At 44.3% G+C, this 24,269-nt stretch overlaps 1 protein-coding gene across 1 annotated transcript; it reads left to right on the plus strand.

Moving 5' to 3' along the window:
- Positions 1-6,378: 6,378 nt before the first annotated feature.
- CLRN3 (clarin 3) lies at positions 6,379-16,003 on the plus strand. The gene is made up of 3 exons (XM_062496751.1): positions 6,379-6,607; positions 13,606-13,785; positions 15,729-16,003. Exons 1-3 carry the CDS (start codon positions 6,379-6,381, stop codon positions 16,001-16,003), a joined length of 684 nt encoding a protein of 227 aa, XP_062352735.1.
- Positions 16,004-24,269: the final 8,266 nt, after the last annotated feature.

The following is a 24,269-nucleotide window of genomic DNA, read 5'->3' on the forward strand; positions in this document are numbered from 1 at the left end:
ATTTTCTGGAGAGAAGGGGAATAGCTAAATAAATTGTGCAATTCTGAAATAAAGTCATGAAAAGAATTCCATCTGGTCTTCCACACTCACGTCCATAATTGATGATTATATTGATAATTTAGCCTCATTAGTCCCCAGCTCTGTGTCCTCCCAGTCTCATCCAGGATGCTCCAAGGGCGGGTTTGTGCCACTTGTGTTTCCCAGGATCCATTAAGGAGCCACAGCCTACAGCCTGGGGCTGATTTTTTGTTGGCTGCAGAAAACAACTCAGGGTGATCAGCCAGAAATCCAGATTTAAATCCAGGAGCGGAGATCTGAAGGATGAAGTGTCTTGAAACCCAATTTCACACCTCTCCAGACAAGATCTGAAAGGGAATTTCTGCTGCTGAGAAAGAGGAGAGGATGAGAAACGAGGCTGCTGTAGGATTTGTAGCCATTCAGCAGCAATTTACTTCCCTTAACGCAAGGAAGACAGAAGCTGCACCAAAAAATAAACTTAAGAAAGCGGAAGGCTGAAATGTTGTGCAAAAATAAGGTAACACCGAGCAGGTGATCCCACATTTATCCCAGTAGTGGGGTAATCCAATACCCAACAGGGATTTTTCTTCCTCCACCTCCCAGCCCACTGCTCAGGTGTCTTTTCCTCTCTCCCCATCACAAATCAAACCCCTCCCAGCAGTGGCAGCTCTTTGGCAGCCCTTTCACCTTTGCTTCCAATTTTCCAGAGATGCTGCAGGGCCTCCCACGGCTCCTGGCTGGCCCGAGCCCCTGCATCCCTTCCTTGGGAGGAATTATTCCAGCAGAACGGGTGGCAACTTCACCTGCAGCAATTCCAGGCACTCTGCTGCTCTCTGGTACAGAGAGGCGTCTCCTCTGCCTCAAGATCAGGGAATAATTTATAGGAAAAAGGTAATGTTTGAACACCAACATTTTATTTTGGGTATTCCGACGTGACAACCTTGGTGGCAGCTCAATAAATTGGTCTCCTTGCTTGACGTAGTGGAAACAAAAATGTTAAATTCCTGAATAAAATCAGAAAATTCAGCAGCAGAACAGCAAAAAACTGACGCAGACCCAGGATTTCTGTGGCTGCAAACACATCTCAGCCTGAAAGTACAGGAAAAGCTCTTCAAGGTAGGAATAATTGGGCAAGCTCAAGAAAATACGTTGCAGGAAAGAGGCAATATTTGAACACCAACATTTTATTTGGGTGTTCCAACATGTTGCTCTCGGTAGAGCAGGGTGGATCAGTCCTTTTGCTGGAAACTTGTAAATTCCTGAAAAAAAAAATCAGGAAATCAGAGGCAGGACAGCAAAAAACTGACGCAGACCCGTGATTTCTGATGCTGCAAACTCATCTCAGCCTGAAAGTACAAGGAAAACTCTTCAAAGTGGGAATAATTGGGCAAAAGCATGAGGCTGTGTAATATTCCAGCAGAAGTTAATTTAATGACTTCAAAGGGGTATTTGTCGAAGGTTTTTCCATTTGGAATCTAAAATGAGGAGTCTGCAGGAATAGATTGAAGTGTTCAAACCTACATCTCTTTAGAATTGTTACAGAAATTGCAGTAAGTGAAAGCCTGCCCTGCCTGCTCTTCTCTCCATCTCCACCTCAAGGGGTTGTTTTCAACACTCCACGCCTTGAAGCAGCTTCAAAGCCATGCTTTATTAAAATTAAAATGTTGCAAAAGCTGTATTTTCCATTTCTTAAAATGCCAGGAGTGGTTTTTTTGCCCCTTCAATAAACTGCACTTGACCACTCAATTTCACTATTCAGTCATAAATTGAAACATTTTACCAGCAAAACACTTAATTTTAAAGTTATGCCATCTTTTAGGGTATGGAGAAAAGACACCCTGAGAGATCTTAAAGGCTTTAGCAGAGCTCTGTTGTTCAGGGAAATGCAGACAATGACTTCTGGAGTGAAAAAAAAAAAAAAAAAGAAAAAAAAAAAAGGAACTATCTCTATAATTTCAAGATTTCATTTTAAAATCCTTTATTTTACCATAATGACCTGCAAACTTTTCCAACAAGGATTTTCCAATTTGGAAATGGGGGAGAAACAGGATAAACAAGATTCAGATGCTCATGGAGCTGCTGCTCCCCTTCCCCTGCCAGGATGGGTGTCCTGGGAGAAGTTGTACAGGATAAACTTTCCATGGGATGATTTATTTCCTATCAAAACTTAACGCTGGACAATTGCTTAACCCCAAATATCTTTGAGAAAAAGCAATTTCAGGGCTTTCCCTGCAGCTGCCATGGGAGCAAGAGGTGTTCCCACTTCCCAACATCTGGCTAACCTGGAAGTTTGAAGCCATTCCCTCTTTTCCAGGCTCTTCAGACCTTTTTGTAAAGAGTCCAGAGTGGACACAACACACATCCAAGGGATGCCCTGGCAGCAACAATCCTTTTAAACCAGGAATTTACACATTTGTGCTGATTCCAGTGTGGTGGCTTTGGGATCTTCCATTAATTTTAATGCCCAGTTGGAAATACTCCTATTTTTCCCCCTATTTTTCCACTATTTTTTCCCCCCTATTTTTTTCCCAGCTCCTGCTGGCTTCTGGGGTGAGAGGATTGAGCACTGAGGGGCTGGTGACAATATTCCAGCTGTCTGGGGGACAATATTCCAGCTGTGATCCCACTCCAACATCAGAGCTCAGACATCCACAACCATCCGGTGATGGAGCTCTCAGTTCTGGGCATTTCCTGGCAAGAAATCCAAACAACATTTCAAAACATTTCAAACCTGTTTGTTTTGTCTTTCAAAAGTGCTGCAGGGGAAAAAAAAATGGTCAGAGGGAAAGAAGAAATCAGAAGATGGAATTGTGCAAATCCACCCCAGGAGCACCAGGCAGGGATCCATAAACATGGTGCTCACACCCCTCTCTTCCAAAGAATCCCGAAGTTTTCCAAGGAGTTGTTGCAATCGTTTACCAGATCAGTGCAGCTTCACATTTCTCAACTCCAGCTCCAATAAAATTATGATGCTTTATCCCTTTTCCCTCCTCCAGTCCAAAGGCACAAATAAATCCCTGTTTCCACCCGAATGATGGATTCAAAGTGCCAGAGAGGGAAAAAAATCTGCATCTCATTCTTAATATGTTATAATTTGCTTTAATTCCAATTTATCCATCACAGAAGAGGGAGAGGCAACATTGGCTCTCCACAGATGCGTGGAATCCATGGAGTGATCCTGCACATCCTGGAAGGTTTTGGAATCTTTTTGGAGCCAAAACCAGCTGAGGGGTGAAGCAGCTGAGCTCCTCTGCAATCAGAGATCGAAAATGGAAATAAAAAAAGGATGTCAGGCAGGATGTGGGACACACATGGATGCACCACAAAGGTCAGGCCCATGGAAAATCCCAAATATTAGCAGCAGTTCTGCCAACCCTGCTGCCAGGTCACCTTGCCAGCAGTCAGTTGGTTTTAAATGAAATATTTAAACAGAACACAGCACTGTTAAACCACCAGCAGTGAAGCATTGCAGCTGCAGCAGAACGGGGAATATTTTGCAGTGGCTTCACCTTGAATTTCCCTGGCTGCTGCTGAGCACAGCTGAGAGCTTTGAGCTGGGATCCTGCCCTGCTGGCATCCCTCGGGAGAACATCCCAGGATGGTTTGGGTTGGAAAGGACCCCAAATCCATCCCGTTCCACCCCTGCCGTGGCAGGGACACCTCCCACTGTCCCAGGTGCTCCAACCCCAATGTCCAACCTGGCCTTGGGCACTGCCAGGGATCCAGGGGCAGCCCCAGCTGCTCTGGGCATCCTCACAGGTTAGGATTCCTCCCTAATCTCTGATCCTTCTGGAACTGTGGATATAACCACCGTAGCTTTTTTTCCCCCCCCCCCCATGTAAGAACATGTTTGCAACATTAAAGAATAGATGTGCACGAAAAGTTTGCATTTAAAGGCTTTCTTTTGGATTTTTGTCTCAAAGCAAACTGATTTAAACAGAAGGGAAATACATCTGCAAGCTTTAAAAATGATGGGTAATCTCATGTAGCAAAGGATTGCAGGTCTCTCTGCTGCCCCCCTGGTTCATAACAAATTAATCTGATTTTTCTCTTTGCTTGCTGTGCAGGGCTGAGTCAGGAGCAGAGGGGGCAAAGTGGAGAAGGTGCTGATCAGGAAATATTTTCTCTGAGTCAGAGGAAACCAATCTCTTCTCCTTTCTCTCTCAACATGAGGTGTGTCCTGTCAAACTGCAGCTTTAATTCCAGGTTTTATGATGTTCTTACAGGTAGCTATGAGGGAAAAAAAAAAAAAAGACAAGGAATCATAGTCTAGACAGAAAATATAAACCTCAAGGTGACAAGCAAGAAAAAAGCAAATTATGGCCTCATTTACAGAGCAGTTCCCTGAGCCACAGGAGATTTTCAATGATTTGAGCCATAACCATTTGAGCTGAGTCACCAAAAACTAAATATAATTGAGTCAGGTTGTAAGGAAGGGAACTCCAGGCTATTCACCATGCTCTGAGTCTCTGCTGTTCAGTATTTCTAAAGGGCTGGGTGCTCAATTCATCGAAGTTGAAGGAGCTGAAAAATAATTCCCTGGAAGTTTTTAGCAAGAAAAACTGAATTTTTTAACCATGTTTCATAGGGGACAAGTGGCACTGCTGATGGCATAAGGGCAGGTTTTAGCTCAGTTTATTAGAAAATATCCTTGGATTATAAAGTCTTGGACTATGTCCTTTGGAGAAGAGAACTCTTGGATTCATGAACCTGGACAGGTGGATCAGCCAAACAGAGCCTTCCCATATTTCTGTGGTTAAACTTTAACTGGGTAGTGGACAGAAGATGAGGCAGGTTTCTTATTATTTTATACAGAAAATAAATTTCCCTTTATTTCCTTGGAGCTTAAGTTAAATCCTGACTGATTTCCATTATGTGAATGAATAATTTTTATTATTTAGGAATAAAACTTAAATATTAAAAATATATAATATACAATATATAATATATTATATAGCATATAATACAGTATGTTATATAATATATAGTATATAGTATATAGTATAAAATATATAGTATATAGTATAAAATATATAGTATATAGTATGCAGTATATAATATATAATATATAATATATAATATATAATATATAATATATCATATATCATATATCATATATAATATATCATATATCATATATCATATATCATCTATAATATATAATATATCATATAGTAAATATAATATAATATAATATAATATAATATAATATAATATAATATAATATAATATAATATAATATAATATAATATAATATAATATAATATTCTTCAGGACAAGAACTCCACAGATTGATCCAGCAGCACTGTTGAAGCAGATTGTTCCCTAAAGGTTAATTAAAAAGCTCTGGATGACCCAGGAGCAGGATAATGACATTATAATTAATAGAAATAAAAGCTAATGGAATCTCTGTGACTTTACACTGACAATAAATTATTAATTTATGTTCCAGGTTTCAGGCCAAAATAATGGGTACAGAGTTTATCTCAAATTCTTGAAATTTGGCTTCAGTCTTTTCATTAAGCTAAGCAGGTTCTGTTGGAAATCGTGTTCTTTGGTCATTGTTTAGGTCAGCTGGGGTCCAAAAAAAATGAATATATTCCCTTGGTTTATAGTCCAGAATAGATTTTTTTTTTTTTTCCCAGGATTTCTCCCTGTACATATCCACTACTTCCTTGAAATGAAGCCCTGCTCAAGGTATTTGTTTTCACCCTGACAAAAACCAAAGGGGAAGGAGTTATTCTGTGAAAATATGTGGAATTTAATTAGGCATTAGAGGTGTTTCTTAGAAAATAAATTATTGACAGTAGCTAGAACCTCTTCACCCCACCAGAACCCACAACCAACACAACGTTTTCTGCAATTTAAAGAATTTAAGAGGTTTCCCAAAGGGATGGTTGGGTAGCTCCTTTGGGGAATTTGAACAGAGAAGGGACATTTTACAGCTTTATCATAACTTATCAGAGAGAGATTAGATATAGACTATACATAGATTCCAGCCTGGCTGTCAGGATTTGAAGAGGAAAAAAGAAGGAATTCAGAACTGTCCCAGGAGGAGCTGGGAAGGCGCCAGCTCCAGGCTCTGGGTGAATCCAGTGACACTTTGGCAAGGCCCGTAAGTCATCCATGAACAATTCCAGTGGGGCCTTTGCCAGGCTGCTCGGGTTGTCACCATGGTGATACCTTTTCCCCGGAGCAAAGTTCAATGATTTTCCATTTTTATTGCCACTGCTGTTTGCTCAAAGTTTTCTAGAGCGACTCTGTGTGCTCGGGCAGCGCCGCGGAGGAATCACCCTCATGATAAACTGGATTGAAGGGAACCAAATCCTCTGAACCGGGGGGGAAACAAACAGTGCAAAGATGCCATCCAGGAAGAAAACATCCATGTTTGCCTCTTCTTTTTGTACCTGTGTGAGCTCCTTCGTGCTGGTGTGCGTGGTGCTGGCCACCCCGCGGTGGGTGAGCAGCGAGGTCCGCTTCTCGCGCGCCAGCTCCAACGTCACCATCAGCCTCAGCTACGGCCTCTTCAGTGGCACCTGTGAGCAGTTCGTGGATGCAGGACTCCAGGTGTCCAAAACCACCTTCCAAGGTAAGTGCTGGCACGGCTGGAAGTGAGTCAGAGCATCCCAGATTGGTTTGGGTTCGGAGGGAGATGAAATCCCATCCAGATCCAGCCCTGCCATGGCAGGGACACCTTCCACTGTCCCAGGCTGCTCCAACCTGGCCTTGGGCACTTCCAGGGATCCAGGAGCAGCCACAGCAAATCTGGGAATTCTATCCCAGTCCTTATATCTAATTTAAATCCATTTCTCATATTTAAAATTACTTAAAATATTCTAAGATGGATACATCCATCAGCGGCACACGAAGATGTTAGGTTTGGGTTGGATATTGGGAAGGATTTGCTTGGCCTTGGGGACTTCCAGGGATCCAGGAGCAGCCACAGCAAATCTGGGAATTCTATCCCAGTCCTTATATCTAATTTAAATCTACATTTCATATTTCAAAATTATTTAAATTATTCTAAGATAGATACGTCCATCATCGGCACAAGAGAGAAGATGTTTGGTTTGGGTTGGATACTGGGAAGGATTTGCTTGGCCTTGGACATTTCCAGGGATCCAGGAGCAGCCACAGCCTCCCTTGGAAAGCCATTCCAGGGCATCACCATCCTCAGAGGGAGGAATTCCTTCCCAATATCCAACCCAAACCTAACATCTTCTTACTCATGCTGCTGACAGACGTATCCATCTTAGAATATTTTAAGTGAAAGCAAGAATTGAAGTTGGGGATTTAAGTGGTATAAAAAGAGACCCACCAAAAAAGCACAGAAATTCAACAACTTATCACCTGTGATCTTGGCCTGCACCATGAAACAAGGGGGAAAAAAATAACACCACAAAATGGGAGTTTTCTTTCAAACTGACTTTGATTTTCAGAAGTTTGGTGAGGAACAGAAAAGCAAAACTCACCACTTAAGGGATTTACAAACCTAATTCACCTTCCAGGGTTTGTTGGGGTTTTTTTTGTTTGTTTGTTTTTAATTTCATGCTGTTAATTTATTGTGAACATTTTGCCACCTACTACTGAATTAGCACGATTTTGATAGAGAAAGATTTGAAGGGTGCTGCAGGAAAAACAAAACAAAACACACAAAACTACACCCAAGGGCAGATAAACCTGAAAGCTGCTGCAAGGATCAAGGGTTTGCACTTATTTTATCTGCCTTGCTGCCTCATCAAATTCAGAGCAATAATGCTGGTGACACAAAGGAAAGGGAGAAAAGCCACTCAAAAGAAAGCTACCAAAAATATGAGCAGGTCAAGTAATTTTGAGATCTGAGAAATGGATTTAATTAGATATAAAGACTGGCACAGGGTGCCCAGAGCAGCTGTGGCTGCCCCTGGATCCCTGGCAGTGCCCAAGGCCAGGATGGACACTGGGGATGGAGCACCTGGGACAGTGGGAGGTGTCCCTGCCATGGATGGGGTGGCACTGGGTGGGATTTAAGGTCCCTCTGAAACCAAACCAATCTGGGATTTTAAGACGCTTTAAGAAATAATTTCATTTTTTGGTCGGCTGTTGTGAGATGTCCCAGCACAGCAGATAGAAACCTCCAGCCTAATAAATGAGGCTCTTCCCCAGCCTAATTTATTCCTGAAATTGCACCTGCAGAAACACCTGAATTCCCACGGTGGCAGAGCTGGGTTACACAAACCATTCCCCATGTTTAACTGGATTCCATTTCATTCCTGTTCTCACGAAACCCTGAGCACAGCAGCACTCCCAGCAAGAGGAGGAGCGTGGATTGGTATTGTTACATAACAAGCACAAAATCCCAAAGCATTCAATGTTATTTCATTACAGTCACAGCAGAATAATGAAAGTGATGTTTAGAAGAGTGAATGATAATAAATAAATAAATAAATAAATAAATAAATAAAATAATTTCTATGTGGTTACAGGTGGCTGAAGCCCCAAACCTTGAGCCATGTGGGCAGCTCTGGCTGATTTTTAATTGTGCTCCGTGGGAAAGGTGGAGTCGTGCCCTGGAGAGCTGATGGCAGAGGAGGATCCAGGCTGGCTGAAGCCCAGGGATTGTTCCCTGCCTTGGTCTAAAGCAGCTCCCACAGCCCAGGCCCAGGGCCTGGGTGTTGCCACCAGATGGATTTTAATTAGAATTCACTAAATGACCTCACACCGCCCTGGTATCAGCGAAGGGTTTCAGGTCTGCAAGATCTGCGTTGGTGGTGTTGGGATTTCCCCCACCAGGTTTGAGGTTTTGTGCTTATCATTTATCAAATATTGAGAGAACATTTACAGAAAGTGATCTCAACTCTCCCCATCAGTTATTTAGGGATGAACAAAACGAGTGAGCTTCTGGATCTGTGATCTTCCTTCCACTTTCCTTCTGGATTTGTGAGCTGCTGAAGGAAAGTGGTGCTTTATCAATAATCTAAATTTGGGGCTGCCCACATCCCTCACTGGTTCTGTCAGGCAGGTATCCAGAATGAGAAGAACTGACTTTAGATTAATTCTTAGGCTCTCTAATAAGCATTATTATCCTGTTTGATATTATTTGCTAGAGAATTTGCTAGAGAAATTCCTCCCTGGGAGGGTGGGCAGGCCCTGGCACAGGGTGGAATTCCCAGATTTGCTGTGGCTGCCCCTGGATCCCTGGCAGTGCCCAGGGCCAGGTTGGACACTGGGGTTGGAGCACCTGGGACAGTGGGAGGTGTCCCTGCCATGGCAGGAGTGGCACTGGGTGGGATTTAATGTCCCTTCCCACCCACACTACTCTGTTCTATCATTCTATTCCATATGTAATTGAAATAGGAAAAATACTTCCTAAAATTCCATACATTCTCTCTTTGTATTCCTGCCCACCTAAGAGAGGAGATGCATTTCCTTTGCTGCTATCCTTAAATAAATGGATTTCCAGTGCTATGGAGGAGCAAAGTGCTAAGCTTTCTCCATTCCAACATTTCAGACATCAGCAAGAGGAGTTGCAAACATCCCTTTAAATCACAGCAGGATTTAAAAGCAGCTGTGCCCTGCCTGGGGGCTCTGCTCTGCACCCCACGTGCATTTCTCAAATGGCACTGTCATATCTGGGTGTGGGAAAAGATGGACAATCTCCAAAGGGTAAATCAAAAGTCAAGGACTTGGGGGTTATTTTCAGCAACACCCCAGGTTAACTTTTATCAGTGTCCCTTCAAAAGCAGATCATGAAAAAAGAAAATAATTATTTCTCTAGAAACCACAACATTGAAAGAAATTTCCAGGCATAAAGATATAAAGATGAAAGACAAAGGGATGCCATTTCTGGCAGTGGAGTGCCCGGCCAGGGTGGCTTTTTCCAGGAAAGCCTTAATAGAGCAATAAATCACTGCAGCCACTCCTCAGACTCCAGGGATGGCAGAATGCAAAAGTTATTTAATAACCAGGCTCCTCAGAGCCTACCTGAGCTGTCTGAACTACTTGTCTTAGAGAGGGACCAGCTAGGAGTAAAATGTCTGTCAGAGAAGGTTTTTTCTTGGCTTTGAGTGGTCCGAGTCAAACACAAAGAGGTTGAGCCAGGCTTGGGTAGAGCCACGGCCAGAGTCTGGAATTATCCAAGGATTTATCCAACTGCTGGCAAGGCCAACAACACCCAAGGAAATATTTCCAACTTCACCACAGCACAGACTAATAATTTCACTTGCTAACTTTCTAAAATACGTGACAAAAGCTTAGAAATTGCTGGAATTCATTCCTCTTCCCATCAGTTTCTAGGGATGTCCTGAAAAGTAGGAAGCTCTGTTGAACTCTCCTCGGGATTTTTTGTTTGTTTGGGCTTTTTTCAGTGATTAATTCCTGATGTGTCATGGGTGATCATAGGGCTGTAAGAGCTGCTGGGAAAGCTGACACAGCTCAGTGAAAATCTGGGAAATTCTACCCAAACATGTAAGGATAAAGGATGAAAAAGAAAAGAAGATACAGGAAATGAAGGAGAAATCTGACCAAACCCTGTTTTCATTCTACAATTGTTGTTTTACACAGATCCAGAGGTTATCCAGCTGCAGGTTACCACTCAAAATATTTGAGTTTGATCCCACTCAAATAGATCAGCTGCTGGAGATTCCTTCTGTTTGCACAGACTGTTTTATTTAGGGATTAAAAAAAAAAATCAGCTGCCATGAAAAGAGCATTTTCATTCAAGCCCTCAGCCTTGTGCTGTTGCAGACAGGGCTAGGACAGCTGGAGGCTGCCAGAATGCCACGTCCTAAACTGCAGCTCAGTATCAGAGACAAACAAGATCAATTAAGTGGTGCAAGAGGTGTAGCCAGGCAGTTGTGGAGATGTTCTGAGAGATAAAATTTAATGAGGCTGCCAGAGGGGAAATTACACAAGCCTGTCTGATTTGGCTCCAGACTTATTTCTTCTTTAAAAAATAGATCACAGGTGATGGCCAGGCTGCAAGGCTGCTTCAGCCTGAGTGCAGCTACAACCTGCTCACTTCCATTTCGTTGAGTGATATCCCCTGGATGCCCTGCTTTCCTTTTCTTCCAGGAAAATTGCTTGAATTTACAGCTAATTTCCATAACACGTCCTTAGCTGCCAGTGCCTCAAGCAGAAATTAACTTGTACTGCAGTATTAGATAAAATGTGAGAGGAATTCTCCTTTTTATTCCTTGCCAACAGCTCTTTTTATTATGTTTATTCCTCTTTATGGGGTTTTTAGTCTTTTTTTTTTTTTTCCCTGCTGTGATTTCTCCCAGTTATGCACTACCAGAATATTTTGCAATAATGGCTCTGTTCACAAACAGCACACAAAGGGAATTTTCCTACAGGAGTTTGTCTCTCACAACATCTATTTGAACAGAGCTCCAAAACATTGTCACTGTATTTGTTACAACATAAAGCACATTATAGCTGCCTTTCAATCTTTAAACTGAGAAAATTTTTTTTAAGAAAGTAATTTTTGAGAAAATAATCCACCTCAACAAAATAACACTTTGAGGGTATCTCCCATTTGGGGTTGTCTTGTTACCAGCAACTTAATCAAGGAACTGGGAGGATTTAGGCAAAAGCTGGTGACAGTTCTGCAGGGTTTGACCCTAGAGCTGTGGAACTACAGCAGGAAATGAGCTGGGAATAAACTGGGGGAAAAGGAGATCAGGATCAGGGCCACGTGCCCACAAACCCTCCATGAACCCAGTCCTGCCCTGGTGGAAAACAGCAGGAGCTGCTCCTTTATTTTAAAAGGAGGGATCCAGTCCTGCCTGCACCAAGTTTTTCCTGCAGGGCACAGAGACAGATCCAGCCAGGAGATGAGCTCCACCATCCTCATCTGCCCATGGATGACCACACTCAGATTTATTTGTCCTACAAATGCACCTGGCACGTCCAGGCAGCAGATTTATGAGTTTTGGGAAGGTTTTCCCTCTCAAATTTATTGCATGTGAGGGACTGCTGCTATTTTAAAAGGAAATACAACTGGAGCAGAGTTTTAAATTGGAGCAGAGTTTTAAATAGGCTTTTGTGGAGGTGACCAGACAGTGGCAGAGGAACACCCAGATTTCTGATCTAGTTTAGGCAGAAAATTCCTGTCTGGCCTCATCCAGAGGCAATTTTGCCGAAGTATTAAGGAACAGAAGTTTACTACCCAGCTCTCTGCAGGATTAGCAGGCAAGAATTTATTTCAGCCCAGGTGCCTTCACCCCATGTGGGATTTGGGTTCATTGCTGTGTCCAAACCTCCTGCACTTTCTCCATCCCATCCCTTCAGATCAGCCAAACCTCTGCTCATTAGCTTTTAATTACAACCCTGTCAGGAAATCATAAGGTTTTCCAAACCCACCAGACTGGGCAGGGCAAGTTACCACAGAATCATGGAATATCAGTGTTGGAAAAGCTCTCCAGGATAACTGGAGCACATCCCCATGTGCCACAGCCACACACCTTTAGCACATTTCCAGGGATGGTGATTCCCTGTTCCAATGCTTGACCACCCTTTTGCTGTGAGCAGACTTGCCCAAATCTCCAATCTAACCCCCTCTGGCACAAGCTGGGGCTGGCTCCTCGGTGCCTTTATCAGTCTTACTTAAAAACACAGGGAATAAAAGCAGATCTAATTAATTAAGGACTCTCAGGGTCATTGAGGGCAAACAAAGCCTCCCCGAGGGCTGCACCCAAAATGAATGATGGTCACGGAGTTTTTCAGACATTGATAAGTTTGGTTGATTTGCATATCCTCCAATTAACAGCTTCATTATAACTTCAGGTAATGAAGTCGTTTACCCCTAGTTTGCTCCCCCAAAATTCACTTTTATTGATACTTGCCTGGCCCTGAGGCTGCAGGGTGTCCTTGATTTTCAGACCTAGAGGGATTGTTTTGTGCGACCAAAATATGGAGTTTCTAGAGGAGTTTCTGTAGAGTTTCTGTGGATTTTCCAGAGGGGTTTCTGGAGTTTCTGTGGAGTTTCTATGGAGTTTCTGTGGGGTTTCTAGAGGGGTTTCTAGAGGGGTTTCTGTAGAGTTTCTACAGGAGTTTCTATAGAGTTTCTATAGAGTTTCTATAGAGTTCCTAGAGTAGTTTCTATAGAGTTTCTATAGAGTTTCTATAGAGTTCCTAGAGTAGTTTCTATAGAGTTTCTAGAGGGGTTTCTATAGAGTTCCTAGAGGAGTTTCTAGAGGGGTTTCTATAGAGTTTCTGTAGAGTTTCTAGAGGGGTTTCTATAGAGTTTCTATAGAGTTCCTAGAGGGGTTTCTATAGAGTTTCTATAGAGTTCCTAGAGGAGTTTCTATAGAGTTCCTAGAGGAGTTTCTAGAGGGGTTTCTATAGAGTTTCTGTAGAGTTCCTAGAGGGGTTTCTATAGAGTTTCTAGAGGAGTTTCTAGAGGAGTTTCTATAGAGTTCCTAGAGGAGTTTCTGCAGGGGTTTCTGTAGAGTTCCTAGAGGACTTTCTGTAGGGGTTTCTGTAGAGTTCCTAGAGGAGTTTCTGTAGGGGTTTCTACACTGAAGCAGGCAGGATCTGAAATCTGGGGGAGCTCAGACCCTGGGGTATCACCCTGTGCTGCCGTCCCCTGTCCCCGCTGTGTTGCAGTCGCGGACGCCCTGAGCAGTGACATCAGCAGGAGCCTGAACGTTGCCACCATCGTGGTGCTGGTGCTGGCTCTGCTCAGCTCCCTGCTCAGCTCTGGCTTCACCTGCACCAACGCTGTCAGCAACCCCTACCAGACATTCCTGGGACCTGTGGGAGTCTACACCTGGAATTCCGCGTGCGGTGAGTGGCGGCGTCTTCCTGAAATTCTGACGTTTTATATGGAGCTGCAAGAAGGAGCACCTGGAAATGCGTTCTGCTCTCCGGGTTTGCTTTTTAACTCTGCCTGCTGGCACACCTGAAAACCATCTTTTAATTACTATTAAAACACATTATATAATAAAATAATATTTATGTGATGGTAGTTTATAGGGAGGCAGCAGTTTGGAGGAGTGAGCCATGGCAAAAATTATTTCCCTCTTTAAAAAATAACATTCACGGGTGAAAAGAAGTTTAAACATTCTTTAAGCATGAACAAAAAAGAGATGCTGAGTCATTAGAGCTGTGAACCTGTCCAAGAGCCCCTGGAGGTGGAAAGCCACATTCCTGCTTGGATTGAGCCTGGCTGCTCCCAACCCCCCTGCCCTGCTCTGGCCAGAACAGCAGCTCTCACACTCAATCAGTCTCCAGAGGATTTGATGTTCCTCTAATAACAGGTTTGCACTTGAATAATTTCCTTTTAAGACATCTGATTGCAGAGTATTTCAGCATGGGTATCTTATCCTTCGAAAGCTTTTCAGGTGCAGGGAAAATGTGTCCCCAGCAGCACCACCCTGTCCTGGGGACAAAACCAGACCTTGGCGGGAAGGGAAAACTGCAGATAATCTTAATTATTACAGATACAGATGGAGGTGTGAAAATCACCCGTTTTTTAACACAGATACTGAAACAGCTGTGAAACACAGTAAGGAAAGTGAACAAAAGCTTAATTAGACAATTACTCACTTCTGAGACAGGCAGATCATTGTGTCATCCCATGGGAAGGCTTTTCCGGAGCCCAGCACCTGAACCTGCAAGCTCTGACTGAAATGAAGGCTGAAATTTGGGCTGGCCAAAATAAATAATGGGGTGAAAATAAATTCTAGTGTTGGCTGAGGGCTGCGGTTACTTCTAAAAGCCCTAAAAGTGCTCTGACCTGGAAGTTTATTTTGCTGTGAGTGTATTTTTGTGGGAAACCATGCATCATTTAATGTGGGAGGTCATCTTGAAGGTTCCTAATTCTCCTACCAGTGCTCTCCTAAATAAAAAATGAAGATTTTTCAGGGTGAGCTGGGGTAAGATGAGGTGCCTGGAGAGAAGGAATGGAACTGTTCCACCAAAGTTCAGAGATTGCTGCTCTGCTGGCACGAGGAAAGCAGAGATGCAACAGCAATATTCAGATAAATGGCAAAGGAACTGAACTTTTACGTTTGGGAGGCTGTAGGAAATAGTCCCAGGTCTAATAAGACATCACATTTTGGCTTATCCCAGACTGATCCAATAATTCAAAATTGTAAAGAAAAGGAGTTTTTCAAGTCTAAGCTCTTGGGCCAACCCTGAGCACAGGCCAGGCTGCTCAGGGCTTTATCCAGTTGTGATAATTATCCAGTTGTGATAATTATCCAGTTGTGATAATTATCCAGCTGCTTTTATTTTATCCAACTGTGAGACTGCCCATCCATTAATTTGGGCTCATATCAAACAGACATTTACAAATCACCAGAGGTGAATACATGATACTCATCAGCACTGAGTTAAATGAAAAATAAAAAGTTGAATTAAATGGCCTTATTTAAGAATAATCAGTGAGAATCTAGTATTTTTATGTTATATCATTGCCTATATCAAAACACCTGTCAGATAGTATTGGGTGAGGCATAAGTTCTTTCAGTGCCTCCACAGTTTACTAATTACTAATACTAGATAAGTATTAAAAGTTCCCTAAGCATGAAAAAATAATTCAAGATATTTTCAAGATAATTTTCAAGATTAAAAAAATTCAAAATTTTTCAAGATAAATTGATTAAAACCTCTGGACTAGGACAAGGGTTAAAGCAGTGTATAAATCACTACACAAATTGAGGAAACACTGCACAAAAATGAGGAACTACAGTTCCTCCTCTAAAATTTGTATTTTTATTTTCCAGGAGTCCTCATCCTCATAGCCATGATCCTTTTCCCTGTGAACGTGCAAGGAAACAGGCTGTCTCAAGAGCTGGCCTATGGATGTTCCAGCCCTCTGGAGAAACACCTTGGATCCAAACACAACTATGGATATTCCTACTGGATCATGCTGCTCATCCTTTTCCTGAACATTGCTTCTCTCACCATCATCTATTTCTACGACCATGCCAGATATTCCAAGAAGAAGGAGCAGGAAAGACCCATTGAAAATGCACCAAAGGATGTTATTCTGTTTTAAGGACTCCTTGGAAAAGGGGGTGTGAAGGAAGATGATTTGAATGTGGACAGCAAATTTCCATTTGCTCTGAACCGTGGGCACACTTCAATTCCCAGATTATTCTGAGGACACAAAACCAGTTTTGGTTTTAGCTGCCTTCTCTTCTGGCCTGAGCCAGATCAAAGAAGATCAAAGCCATTGTTTTTGTTAAATCCCAATTAGTGTGGGATTTGGGATCTGGAGGGACACAGAGACTACAAACACCAGGATCCTTTGGGATGAGGAGAAATGGGTACTGCCCCATTTTCTCCTTGCTCTGCTTAGGGATCTCCTGCAGCTCTGGAGGCTCCTGGGCATGGGAGCACTTGTGGCCAAAACCCCCAGAGCACAGGGCTGGAGGGACGTCCATGCCCTGGAGGAATGTCCCAGCCCTGTGGAGGTGGCACTTGGGGACAACGGTGGCCTTGGCAGTGCTGGGGAATGCTTGGACTCCATGGATTTTCCACCCCGAATGATTCAACAATTCCATGACAGCAGAGAAGCCCAGTACCTACAGGTGATTCGTGCACAGAAAATCCTGTTTGAGCTTTGAGCACTGCCAAGAGCAAAGGGCAGAGCCACACCTGGGGCAGGTGTGTCCAGCCCCTCTCCACATGCCTCTCCCTGGCACAAAGTGCCCCCAGCTGGATTATCAGTGATGATTTCTGCCCAGGGCCATCCCTTTGCCCAGTTTAAGGAGCGTTTCCTGTGCTCACAAGGACACACAGCTGCAGAACTGCCTAGGAGTGGGGGAACTCCCTTCTCATTCCTCCCAGGGCAGTGAGCAGTGGGACCTTGGGGCAGATCTAAAGTGCAAAATCCTGCTCAGAACACGTGTTCACCATGGTCAGCACTCCTGCTCCTTTGCCCTTCACCTCTCCAACCAGGAGAGACTTTTTATTCCTTTAAAAAGAAAAAAAACCCCAAAACCTCCTTTTCCTTTCCAGTGTGATTTTTCAGTCATGCTCCATACCTGTCCTGTGATACAAGAGGTGCTCATGGAGATAAAAAAGCATTTTGAAGAGGGGATGAGGAGATACAAGAGGTGAATCCTCACTATTTATGTCAGAAAAATTAAGTTTGGAGATGAAAGCAGCCTGCACTATGTGCAGCTGTGCTCTTTCAAAGGAGCCAAGGCAGAGGGATTTTCCATCCCACTTAAAAGGGTGATGAGGGCAGAATGGGGAATAAAATAAAAATAAAAGAGAGTTTCTAAGACTTGAGGGGTGGCACAGGTCAATAAAATCAGGGCTGATCTTTGCTCTGCATGCCTGGAAGTGCCAGGGAGAGCTGTAAACGTAACATTGGAGCCAAACATTTGCCAGTTTTGCTTTGGCTGCAAAAATTTTCACTTTTGGTGTTAATCTGTCAGTGTTGGGGCCAACCAGCATCCATCACACACCACAGCTGCACTCAGAGTGGTCCCAGGGAGGGATGGAGTTGGAATAATGCAGAAGGAGCAGGAATTCCAGCTCTGGAGAGCTCAGAGTGACCCCAGGGAGGGATGGAGTTGGAATAATGCAGAAGGAGCAGGAATTCCAGCTCTGGAGAGCTCAGAGTGACCCCAGGGAGGGATGGAATTGGAATAATGCAGGAGGAGCAGGAATTCCAGCTCTGGAGAGCTCAGAGTGACCCCAGGGAGGGATGGAGTTGGAATAATGCAGGAGGAGCAGGAATTCCAGCTCTGGGGAGCTCAGAGTGACCCCAGGGAGGGATGGAGTTGGAATAATGCAGGAGGAGCAGGAATTCCAGCTCTGGAGAGCTCAGAGTGACCCCAGGGAGGGATGGAGTTGGAATAATGCAGGAGGAGCAGGAATTCCAGCTCTGGAGAGCTCAGAGTGACCCCAGGGAGGGATGGAGTTGGAATAATGCAGGAGGAGCAGGAATTCCAGCTCTGGGGAGCAGGAGATTCCCCTTGCCTGGGAGCTTCTGCTGCATCTAAACACTGATATGGGAAATAAAATAAATCCTGCTTCTGGATGCCTGCTGGGAGCACGTGGCTCTGTTAAAATCACTCTGGAATTCTCTTGTTTGCCTGCAGACACCAGAAAGTCACCGTGGAACAGGGACTCACCTGCTTTGATGTGAGTGCCAGATCAAAGTCACCCACAACACCAAAAAAAATCTTCAGTTTAAACAGGAGTTCAAGTTGTAGGTGACTAACAAAGCTACCTCGGGATTCTTCCTCTGGATGTTTTCTTTCAAATTGAGGGCAGGAATTCCCTGCCAGGCACAAAGAGCTGCTCGGTGGCAGATGCTGCTGCAGGGATGGGGCTGAGGAGCATCCACACATCCCTGCAGGGGTGAACTCCCCCAGCCCCAGCCAGCGCAGCAGGAGTGAACACGCTGAGCTCTCACCAGTGTCTCACCTGAAAATTCCCTCAAATGCTTCCCTAAAATTCCCTGCCAGCGCTGGGAAGTGGCAGCAGAGCACCGAGTGCAGTGGGGAGTTATAATTTACAGGGTGCCCAGAGGAGCTGTGGCTGCCCCTGGATCCCTGGAAGAATCCAAGGCCAGGCTGGAGCACCCTGGGATAGTGGGAGATGTCCCTGTCCCTGGAATTGGGTGAATTCATGGTCCCACCCAACCCCAAACCATTCTAGGATTTATTTAATCCTGGTTCCACGCTCTCCTCCCTTTCAGCCCCCCCCCTAACCTACCCCAGGGCAGGCAGAGGAATATTTATTTTCAACTCTCTGACACCCCTGTAACAGAAATCATTAGCTGTGTCTGTGATCCCGTGCTTGATTTAGAACATCGATTGTTAATTCCAGCAGCTCTCCCACCAGCAGAGGATTTTAAGCAGCAGGAGCTGCTGACTCTTTAGTGGAATAGCTCCTGGGGGACAGGGATTGCTTTTATTGACTGAGTCTCTCTGCCTCTGGCTAGCAGCAAAGCTGCACTGGCTCTTTTCTCCCTGTAATTGTGAATTAACCAGCTCTGCATGCTGTCCAGGAGCTGTGCCCACATCAGAAATTATCGCATTTGCCTGTCTGGAGCTTTGCAATGCGTCGTATTAAATGTTTTCAGCTGCTGCTAAGATTTAGGGTGACTGTTAATCTACCAGGATTTTTTCTTTTTTTAGTTTTAATTTTAACTTACCAGGTGTTGAGGATCCTCTGTGGTTTCAAGGAAAAGCTGCCTTATTCAGCATTTCTGCTGTGTGGTGTAACTTTTATCCAGGGTGAAACTTTGAGAGTGAACTAGAAAGCTCAAAAATTATCTGGTATAAATAAAAATCACAGAACTAGAGGATGGTTGGGGTGGAAGGGAACTTAAAATTCATCTCATTCCATGGGACACCACTATCCCAGGGTGGCCTTAGATAATTCCAGGGATACAGGAGCAGCCGCAGCTCCTCAGGGAACCTGTGCCAGGGCCCCAGCTCCCTCACAGGGAAAGATTTCTTCCTAAGAGATAACTTAAATCTCTCCTCTTTAATCCAAAGCCATCCCTCCTCGTCCTGTGCCCTTCCAGAACACCAGGTGAGGATGCACGGCCCAGTTGATGTTATATAGAATTATTGTAAACCCTGCACTCCAATCGGGATCACTTCAGCAGAGACATCCAAGTGATTCATTTAGCCGGGGAAAAACAATCACTTGTTGAGTCAGAGCAGTCATTATGGACAGGTCAGCATGGGTTGGCAGTGAGGGACTGCCTTGGATTTCTCCTCTGGGGAGCAAAAGGAGGAGGAGGAGCAGGAGGGAGCTGGGGCTGCCTGGATAATTCCCCGTTGCTCCTGTCCAGCCAGGCTCAGCTTTCAGCATTTCTGACCCGGGCCAAGGTGAGGAGCAGCTGGGGCTGGGATGCTGGAGGGGGACTCGCCTGGCAGGCAGCTGGAGGTGCTGAAGGATCCTTCCCTGACCTGCGGAGACACAGCTCCGGGGCTGGAGCAGCCCGGCAGCCCCCGGCAAGGCACGGACGCCGAGAATCACCTGGCACACAGGAGATGGAGCCGGCTTTTCCTTCCAGGAGCGCACCGGGCTGACAGTGCCGGCTTTTCCCTTCCCACCCCAGGGGGAGCTGCCGGGATCTGTGCGTTTGTGGATTTGTGCTCCTTAAGGGTTTAAGTGCAGTGAACAGCTCCATTCATTCCCGGGGCTGCCTGCTTGCCAAGAGCCAGCCCAATAATTCCTTCCTGAGCTCCTAAAACCTAATCCAGGCTTGGATTAGATTGCATTTACCCCCCCCCCCCCCCCCTTTTTTATTTTTTTCCTTTATTTTTTTTTTTAACCTTACCTTTTCCCCCTTCCTGCAGCCTGGCTGGAATGGGGATGCACAATCCCTGCTGCTGAGATTTTGGTTCAGCAGGTCCCTGGACAGTTTGAATTCCTGCCCTGGATGGCTCCTGAGCAGCCTCTTCCCTCCCACCACACGGGGAATTCCTGAGTATTCTTATTTTGTAATAATTTTGTGTTTTGTAAGCAGGAGCTTCCAAATCCAGGCAGTTCCTGATAACTGACCTTTGTAATCTCATTATCCAACCTTGGACACTTCCAGGGATGGGGCACATAAATCCAGAATCACCCAATTATCCCAGGGAATTGATGAGTTTTCCAGGAATTAAGGAGTTTTCTGCTGGAGGAGCAGCACCTGTGGTGCCCAAACCACATTAAAAAAAACAAAACAAAAAAAACCAAAAAAAACAAAAAAAACCCAAAAAAACAACAAAAAAAATCTTGGAAGAGAAGGGACTGAAAAATCAGGAAATAAAATCCCACCAAACAGCATTCCCTGGAATAACTCAGGACATGAAGTTATCCCTTCCTGCTCTGGTTCTGAAAAGGGAATTTTGCTGGAAAAGGAGGATGCCCGCAGCTTTTTATTCCCATTTTCCTCCCGGCTGTTTGCTCCGGGAGCCATGAGAGGGCAGCAGGCTCCTTCCTAGCATTCCTTATTCCCGCATTCCTGATTTATTTTGATGTAAATTGGACGGCGAGAAAGGCAGGGAGGGACAGGGAGAACTTTCCTAACTCTACTTGCCAAGGAATATTTTATTTCACCTCCTTAAGACTCACAAAAAGAAAAATTATTTCCCAAATTAGATTAATTTTAAGGCTCTAATTGATATCCCAACTCTGGGAATGAGCACAGGAGAATGGAATAGAGTGGTGGCTTCCTGGGAAAAGTTTTTGGCTAATTCCCAATATTATATTATATGTAATAATAAGAGAAAACTTGCCCCCAAAGAAGCCCAGAGGAAAGTGAAAATACAATTTTTAAAAAAAAAAAGATTAATCAGAACTGACAAAGTTACTGGTTAATAATGGTCAGAAATACAGATTCAAAAAGAAAATGGGATTTTACACAGCACAAATCTGATAAATAAGGATAAAAATACTGAGTTTTGCAAAGGTAACCAAGGCAACACTCACTTCCATTTCTTGATCAATACAAGTGTGAGCAAAGCCATCATCTCAAATAAGAACAGAACTGTATCGCTCAAAAATATTTTATAAACTTGATTATTTAATCTCTGGGTATAACAAAGAGAGAAGATACCCCTGGCAGATACCATCAGTTATGCTCTGCCTTTATTAAATCCCCAAGAAAATAAAACAGAACCCACCCAAGCACCCACAAGAAGGAACCTGCTGCTGGCTGGGGCTGTCTGAAAGTCAAAATTTCCTTCCTCAAGGAGGTTTGTCAGCACATAAATTGTTATTTTCCAGGCCTGGCACTTGGGATGCAATAGAGGGAAGAAAGCTGAGGATCCACCACCATCCATCTCCGTTTGTCATTGCTGGCTGGGAGGGGAGCAGGTTTTGTTCACAGCAGAATTTGCTCTCTGATTCCATCTCAGGGGCTTCTCATCCCCTCCTCTCCAGCCCTCACAAGCTGAGACTTGCTCAAGTGCCCACATTCCCTGCTTTTGGAAATCAACTGCTTTGATTTTTCCAGCCCTTCGCTGGAAATGAAACTTTGCACAGGTGAGAAAACACACACAAAAAAAAAATTAATTCAAAGCCACGCTGAAATGGCCACATCAATGAAGTTTTAAATGTTATTTTCAGCCTCTCCTGTTACAGCTATCACAGAGCTCCCTGCAGAGCTGAAATTATATTGGATTTTAATAACGCCTCTGGGTTTAACATGAGATAATGAATGAAATCTGCCCACAGATGGGAAAGGATCCTGCCAGCGAGGGGGAATTCAAATTATTTCTCTGAAGCCAGAGGGTGACTCCTTCTAATCTGGAAATAACTTCCATTACAGAAAACAAAGGAAAAGGAGCTGCTGCTCCTGCTTAATTCTGGGGGGACCATCCAGCTATTTTTTAAGGAAATGCAGGGTAGGAACAGTTTTTGTGCAATTTATTGCACAGGTAAAGCTGATGGGAGAATACGAGATGCAGGAGAGAATCCAAGTCCTTAATCAAAGAGGGTTCAGCAGGTAATTAGAGTCAGGGGTAAGAAAGGGTTTTAAAAGGGCAGCACATTTTGGTTTTCCTCCTGAAGATTTTTAAAGGAGAGCCAGGAAACAGAGCCTTGACCTTTTCTGTAGATAATTCACTTCATCCCTCTTTTCTCTAAGGAAGATGTCATCACTTAATCCAAGAAACGTTCCCTGGCATGGACTTGCAAGAATAAAGCCCAGAAGTTGATTCCATCATCCACATTGATTTATTACACCTGTCCAAAACAATTTCAAGAGGAAATTTTTTTCTTTTTCTCTGGGAAACTCTGAAATCCCAACCTGGCAAGGTGAGAGCCTCTTGATCACACAGAAAACATTCGCTGGCAATTCTGAAACCCAAAAAAAAAAAAAACGAGAGACCAACACACTTTTTGTCCACGGACCTGTGCCCGAGATGAATTTTGATACAATTTTGTTCATGTGAAAGTCATGAAGCAGCTTGAAGAAGGATTTAGTTTGGATTTTCCTCTCCTGGAAATCACAAGCAGCTGGAGTTACTTGTTAGTGTTCACCCAGGCTAAGAGCACTCTCATTCCCATCTGGGGGTTTTATTTCCCCAGGCTGGGAGAAAAGATCCCTCAGATGTGATCACAGAGTGGATAGATCACCTCAGTGATTTAATTACAGCTGGCAAAACCAAACCCCGGCATTTTCAACGCTTAAAAGTTCATTTTTGCAGCCTGAAACTTCCATCAATAAACATGGGGCATGTCTTGGAATAGAAATTTGGAATAGAAATGTTTAACTGGTGCTTTTGTCCAGGGGCTGTGCCTCCTCCTCCCCCAGTGGCAGGTGCTTGGGGATGGGGAATTTGCCTGCAGGGATTCTGCTTCCTCCAAACCCTTTTTTAGAGGAAAATGTTGAACGTTCCATCCCGGATGTGGCAGGCAGGTTTCTGTTGGAAGTCCAGCAAATAAAAGGGCTCAATTTGTCAGTGTCAGGATGGGGCAGGGATCTTTTTATCCTTCAAGCAGTAAAAAATCTCCCAGCATCCAGTGGTGCTGAAATCCAAGATGGGACCAGAGGGGAAGAGCCTCTCCATCAACTAAAACAGGATCCACTTTCAGAGAAGAAGGTTTAGGGTAAGAGAAGGGCTTAGGGTAAGAGATGAAAATATATTCTGAGTAACTATTATCAATTAAATATTTCCAGTAGGTTAATGAACTCCTAAATGGCAAACAACTAGAACAAAATATGTACAGCTCCAGTGGAATGGTTTGGGTTTCATTGTGGCTTTTTTTCCAAAAAATTCCAAGCTTAAGGGAGGTAAAATTGAGACTGTTTGGCCTGGAGAGGAAAAGGCTCTGGGGACCTCTCAGAGCCCCCATGCAGAGCCTAAAGGGGCTCCAGGAGAGCTGGAGAGGGACTGGGGGCAAGGGATGGAGGGACAGGACCCAGGGAATGGCTGCAGAGGGCAGGGATGGATGAATGGGATATTGGGAACTGGGAATTCCTGGCTGGGATGGAATTCCCAGATTTGCTGTGGCTGCCCCTGGATCCCTGGCAGTGCCCAAGGCCAGGTTGGACATTGGGGTTGGAGCAGCTGGGACAGTGGGAGGTGTCCCTGCCATGGCAGGGGTGGGATTTAAGATCCTTCCAACCCCATCCTATGGTAAATCTCCAAGGATTTCCATTCTCCTGGAATAACACACCCCAGGCTGTCTGTCACCCCTGGGCTTTTCCTCAGCACGTTTGGTCCATGGGGGGATTTTCTCCTCTGTTCCGTTGGGTTTGATCAGATCCAGCTCCTCCCAGCCTCACTCTAATTTCACATTCCGGTGATCTCAGGAGCCCTCGGGTTTCTCTGTGGGTGCCAGGAATGAACAGT

The sequence above is a fragment of the Cinclus cinclus genome, chromosome 7 (assembly GCF_963662255.1).
Source record: "Cinclus cinclus chromosome 7, bCinCin1.1, whole genome shotgun sequence".
NCBI classification, from domain to species: Eukaryota; Metazoa; Chordata; class Aves; order Passeriformes; family Cinclidae; genus Cinclus; species Cinclus cinclus.

Coding starts and splice junctions, on each gene's coding strand:
- CLRN3 (XM_062496751.1), top strand. CDS start 6,379: ATGCCATCCAGGAAGAAAACATCCATGTTTGCCTCTTCTTTTTGTACC. Junction 6,608..13,605: donor GTCCAAAACCACCTTCCAAG/GTAAGTGCTGGC, acceptor GCTGTGTTGCAG/TCGCGGACGCCCTGAGCAGT. Junction 13,786..15,728: donor CACCTGGAATTCCGCGTGCG/GTGAGTGGCGGC, acceptor TTTATTTTCCAG/GAGTCCTCATCCTCATAGCC.